Below are 6,549 nucleotides of genomic sequence, written 5' to 3'. Positions count from 1 at the left end.
TCGACACTGAGGACAGGAAGACGACAAAAACTCATTTTTGATGTAACTTAATATAGGCTACTGCAAGTACTGCAAAGGAAAAAAGGCATTTGTTTTGTTTTTAGCACTTTATACTTTATTGAGGTGTTCATTCTTTTATATATTTTGAAGTAGGCTAAAACTAATAATTGCATAATTATTAAACAGGTAGTTCACCCAAAAGAGAAAATTCTATCATTTATTACTCTCCATCATGTCGTTCCAAACCCGTAAGACTTTCACTCATCTTCGGAACACAAATGAAGAACTTTTTGATGAAATTGAGAGATTTCTTTCCCTCCATTGACAGCCTACACAACAACCACTTTAATGCTTCGAAAAAAAGTTGATAAAAAGATCATAAAACTAATCCATATGAGCTGAGCAGTTTAATCAACTTTTTTCACTGTGCTCCTATATTTCTTTGTGTGCTCCTAAATTTTTTCATTTAGGAGCACATGTACTCCTTGGGAGAAAAGTTAGCGTAGAGCCCTGTACTGCTAAATACACCAACTGTATCTGTAAAAATAAAGCACTATTTCATTTGTATAAGTTGTGTAATGTGTATCTTTATTCTTTTTTTTTATAAAGAAAATAATGAAAGATTTTTATCTTTGCCACTTTGGCCAAAATAGGGACATTAGTGTGGCTGTACTGCTCAGTCACTTGCAAAATAGTAAAAACAACTTGAAAAAGAATTGTGATAAAATCGTGATTTTCCTGAAAAAATCATGATATGATATTTTTGCCATATCGCCCACCCCTAGGAAGAATTCAACTGCCATAATGAGGTGATATTTGACTCCTTAAAATGACTTGCCGGTGCATTTTTTTTTAACCTTAGTAAGGGCATTTTTTCTAATCTTATTAAATGTGTCATATTTATGTCAAATTCAAACATTTATATTTATAAATTGAGTTAAAATAGTAATGTTTGAGATTCATGTTTTGAATATGGAAATATTAAATAAAAATAACTGAAATGATCATTAAAAAAAATTAAACAAACTGCCAGTAGGGAGCGGTAAGTCATTGGCTGAATCCAAAAATCACCCCTAAACTCATGTTAGTCCACTAATACTGTTCACTGACCGCGTTTTCTTTGTCTACCCTGACATGATTCACGTCTGTAATGCGTGCTATTGTTTTCCATAGAGGCTGCTTCATATGTTGCTGATATATGTGGCGCCATGCCGTAAAGCAAGTCGTGATTCTCGCAAGATTTGTCAGGGCGCCACCTCTCAAACTTGCATTGCTGTTTTTTTCCAGCGGCGTCCTCCCCAGGCTTTGCTATCGGGTTAATTCGCCCTACTACGAGTTGTTTTACCATCGAAATGATTTCGAAGCTGTTATATTAAGGTACAATTCGTACATAGTGTGCCTTTAAATAAGTGCACTCAATAACGTCCACTATGGTTTCGGAAACTACAAATTGCTGTCCCCTCAAATAAAACCCTATTTGAGGGTATAGGGGGCGATTTCGGATTCAGCCACCGTCTTTATAACTGAATCAATTCAATCGATTCGTTCAAACGGCTGATTCATTCCTAGTGTAGGCCATTTTGTGGCAAACAAGCACTTTTATTAAAAAAAAAAAAAACTTGAATTACCACTATAACCAGTAGATGGTGGCAGAGGAGCACTTATTCACTTTGAGCCATAGAAATGCTCATGAAAAGCAAAAACTTTTCTTCAAATTGACTGAATTACACAGTAAGCAAGTAAGGTGTGCTCCTTTTGTAATCACTGAAGCTGTCGGTCAGTTCAGTATGATACTATAAAAGAACAATGGTACATTTAATAAGAGTAGAATATTAAAAAAATTCCCTATAAAATTAGGTTTTTGCATTACTGTTGTTAATAAAAGTTAATTTTATCGTATATAAATTCAAGCTCAGTGCTTCACTGTTAAATTTCCAATAAACAAACATGTATTATTATTAGTAACTGCACTTAGTAATTTTATGATTAAATTAAGATAAATATTCCCTTCAACGCCAACAAATCAGGTGCTGGTGCCACCATCTGTAGAACTTAAAAGCGCTGTTGCCACTGCTCTCAAATGTTAGTTGGAGCCCTGAATAGACCCGTTACATTTAGCCTAGTTGATATGAGGTCATCTGAACATTGTACATTTTACAAAGGTTTAGTCTGGCAGCAGCACAGTAATTCAAATTGGCCGTTTAATTTCTTGCTGTTCATAGAATAGACCAAGCAGTTGACTAGGTAAAGATTTTTGATAACTGATTCTCAAGGTTATGTAAAACACAGCTGTGGGGTGACAGGACACAAGACAGTGTAACGTTAATATTAAAATATAAGTTGGAAGAAGCCTTTAGCTGATGTTTAATCTTAAGAACACTTCATACTGTATTTTTTTTACGGACCACACAACTTGACATATGAGACAATACATAACCTTCCGCATTAACCCCTCAATTTAGCTCAAGACACCAGCTGGAAACTACAGCAATTTGACATTAACAGTATAAAAGTAAAGTAACTAAAATTAGAAAATGTGCTTTTGGAAGGAGTCTGTCAGCTGACCTCTCACGGGTGAGATCTGAGAGATTGTAACAGGTGCAGCCTCTGATTACCAACACAAGAAATAAACAAGTAAAGTAAAGTAAAGTAAAACGAATTGGCATTCTAATATAGGATCATTAATAAATTGATAATCATTATTTTACATCGCTATAGATACGGTAGCGTCAATAAAGCGTCAGGTCTGCAAGAGAGAGCGTAGCTGCTACATTTTTTTTTTTTTTTTTTTTTTTTTTTTAACTGGCAAACGAGTAATGTTAACTTAACTGGATTCCGCATCTAGCATAATAAAAAGCAAGACTTTTACATTCAAATGTATGACTTACTAAACTCTCTCCCACCACAAGTGAATTAACGTTAGATTAAATAAACTCAATAAGTTTAACCCATCCAGAGTCGTAACTTTCCACATAGTTGTGCGAATGACTAAAATGCGATAAAACAATCTCGACAAATGTCGCTCATTTTGATTAGCAGTAGCACACATTTAATAGATATAGCCAACATAAAACGAACACTTACGAACACTCACCACTTTAGGGTAGATTCCGCTTTTACTTCACTGATGACCGACGACATCTTGGCTTCTTGTCAACCGTCGAGGCGGATTAAATTGTAAAGGCACAAAAACCGAAAAATTGATTTTCACCACGTGATACTTATATTAGTTATAGCGAACAACTAAGAATCAGTTCTACAAAAATCAGGGTAAGCGTACTATTTCTACAAACGATGTTCAAACGGAGAAATTAGGATACGTAACTAGACACGACTGTCGCTTTCGCGCCTCGTTCTCGCGCGTTCAGATGATTGGCTCATTTATGGTCAGACGGAAGTGCATTAAAAACGGAAGCAACAATAGTCCAATAATAATCCAACGCAATATATTGAATAATAATACTGGATTACTAAAAATAATACTGTATACAAAATATTTTAAGACAAAAAATAGGGGGCTGCATTAAGGATGCAAAAATGTTGTTGCTTTTTTTACTCATCTCTAAAGCAACTTTAATGTTACTGCATAACCAATGCCATATATGCAATTATATTATTTGAATATTTATTTTGCAATCAGAAACAAACAAAAAAACATCAATGACAAGCATTATCTTCAAATAAAGTAATATACATTGTGTAGTTATATGCAATATTTTATTATTAATCAGAGAAATGTGAATCCAAGAGTTCATCAATCAAGTCATTATATTCATTTTAATTTGTAAACACTAGAACTCTGGAACTGTGAAACTAGTTTAATAAAAATGTGCAAATAAGACACCAGACAGTTATATTAAAAAAGGAAATCAGTGATTTAATAAAACAAATGTTGATGAATAAATGCCAATTTATTCGATATTAACAGAACTCACAGAAAAAGAAATGGGGTCAATATATATAACAAGACTTCAGGCCAAGTAATGAACAGTGTTCAACTGACATTTTAAAAAAAAAACATTACTTAATGGGGTGAAGGGAAAAGGAGATGGATGCAATAACAGAACAACAATAACAGAAAAAGAAAAAAAAACTATGTTGACTATTTCGGTGGGTCTGTGTTTATCCCGTACTTCTCTTTGAGAAGTTTCAGCTGCTCCTCCTTTTTCTTTGTGTCCATTTTTTGGAAAGCCTTGGGGGGAGGGGAAACAAAGGTAAGAACTTTTTTATCACATTCTCATTGCTATTAACATGTCAAAGGTTCACCCAAAAATGAATCGTTGGACAATAGTTAATTTTATGGAAAGAACATTCTGCATAATATCCATCTTTGTGTTGTGTTCCCCAGAAGAAAGATAACATAGTGTTTGAAACAGAAATGACGATATTAATTGTCATTTATGTATCCTCATGTGTGAACTACTAATTTAACAATTATTGAAACATGAAAACCTTTTTGAAATTCACACCATCAAGTTGTGTATAAGTGTTGGGTAGTAACTGATTATATGTAATCTTCTAGATTATGTAATCAGATTCCAAAAATCTAATTAGATTATAATACGTATTAATTGGAAAATTGAGAGGCTGCACAGCATAAAATAATAGAATATTTTTTTTAGTTTTTAGTTAGTATTTTATTTGAATTGTTTTTATTAGATAATTTCTTATAATTCATATTTTTTTATGATTTAATTAAGCTTTTCATAAATTTATGAATGCCCTGCAGTTCCTTCCCAAATGCTAGTTAGGGAAACCCTGTCATAATGTGTAATGCACTTCATATTGTTGAAATCAACAAAATAGAATTATTTATCTTTGCCTTTGAAATTACCAATAGGCTACAAGGTTATACTATTTGAATCGTTATAAACAAGTTAGGTCAAAAGTAATCAAGAATATATTACCTAAAAAATGTGAAATGTAATTTACATGTAAATTTCGTGACTAACTACAATTTATATCATGTCATTTGTATTCAGTAATGGACTACAATTTGTAAGTAATCTACCCAGCACTGTGATTGAATCAAAGACAAAAAGAGTTAAACTCACCCTGTTTGCATTATAGTACAATACAACTAAGTATCTGTTGCAGACGTTGAATCCAGAAAGGTGATCACAGGCATTTTTGGCATCAAAGATATCTTCATATACAACATAGGCTGTTCCTCTCGTTTCTGGTGTGTTCCCACTGAAAGAACAAAAGAACAATCAGTTTCTGGCTGCACTTACAAATATAAACGTGATTAATGAAACACAATCAGTAGTTGTAAGTAAGTGTCTGTCAAGCATATTGGTATGCTAATGTAAGAAATAAACTGATACTCACACTCTGATTTGACGAATTGGCCCGTACTTTCCAAAGATGTCATACATCTCCTCTGCAGTGATCTTGTACGGAAGGTTACGTATATACAATATCCTGTTCACCTCTGGAGGTAAACGAATCTGAAACATAGCAGCAAAGAGGAAGATTGAGATAAACATAAATTGAAAATAATTGTTTCTTACCATTAAAACACAAACCACGCCACCATTTAAAGAATTTGAACACCCTCAAGTGCTTTGAATGACATTTAAGTATGAAAGTGAATTTATGAATCCCCACATGGACGTAACATGATACATGATATGTTAACCACATTTCTATACTAAAAGAGGTAATTCTAAAAGAGGTAATTCGAGTCCTAAATAATATGTCCACATGTATAAATACAAAAGCAGGGAATATATATTTGATCACACCACTAGCAATAGCGCTTACTTGTTTGTCTTAGAGGTAATTGGTCATTTTTATACCAGGAAAACAACAATAAACATCCATCTTAAAAGTGCGGATTGGCCATTTGAGGGCCAACCTATCAACATAACGATCATCTGAACCAAAGCTGGACTTACATTCGCTCGTTTAGCTGCTTGCATCGCCATGGTTGGGTCTGTTTAAAGGAAACAAAAACTCAAACTTTGCGAGAAAAAGCCTCAACTACTGTATAATCTGTAACAGCTAGCACAAGCTAAGTAGCTGCGCACTTTGCTATGTTGGCTTGATCGCGCAGTGTGATGACGTTCTTCCGGGAAGACTGCGGCCAGGTTCCTTTGAGGTGACGTCAAACTGCGATTCTACTTGTGTAACTTTATTATAATATTATTAGATACCAGTTGCTCGTTTTGTGCTGCCTCCTGCCCCCAATGAAACGGCACTTTTTGATTTATTACACATATTTTGGTCTATTTGTTTGGTTTGGTTCCTATAACGTGAACAAAACAAAACAAAAAAACATAAACTACTAGGCTACTTAATTCTCTTTTATTGTTCCTTAACAAATCCATTCATTCAAAAGCCCTTTAATTGTCTTTGAAAAAGATATCGAGCAATAGGCTATATATCCAAGCTATTAAATCTTCATAAATTCATTTATTTTGTTAAAGAATGCCGTATATTTTGTCGAGGTGTAATATTTTACTTTATTTTTGTTATCTATTTATCTTATTTATTTTATTTAGTTATATCCTTGGCCTGTTTTAGTAATTTTTCATTTAAGTATAT

At 33.5% G+C, this 6,549-nt stretch overlaps 1 protein-coding gene across 1 annotated transcript; it reads right to left on the bottom strand.

Moving 5' to 3' along the window:
• Positions 1-3,851: 3,851 nt before the first annotated feature.
• On the bottom strand, positions 3,852-6,077 carry sf3b6 (splicing factor 3b, subunit 6). The gene is made up of 4 exons (XM_084090951.1): positions 5,901-6,077; positions 5,332-5,450; positions 5,055-5,193; positions 3,852-4,192 (listed from the first exon to the last, which is right to left on the bottom strand). Exons 1-4 carry the CDS (start codon positions 5,928-5,930, stop codon positions 4,103-4,105), a joined length of 378 nt encoding a protein of 125 aa, XP_083947077.1. The 5' UTR covers positions 5,931-6,077; the 3' UTR covers positions 3,852-4,102.
• Positions 6,078-6,549: the final 472 nt, after the last annotated feature.

This window comes from Abramis brama, assembly GCF_963993115.1.
Source record: "Abramis brama genome assembly, chromosome: 18".
Classification (NCBI taxonomy): Eukaryota; Metazoa; Chordata; class Actinopteri; order Cypriniformes; family Leuciscidae; genus Abramis; species Abramis brama.
Note: the sequence above shows the minus strand (reverse complement) of the source record. Positions and strands in the feature narration are given on the sequence as shown.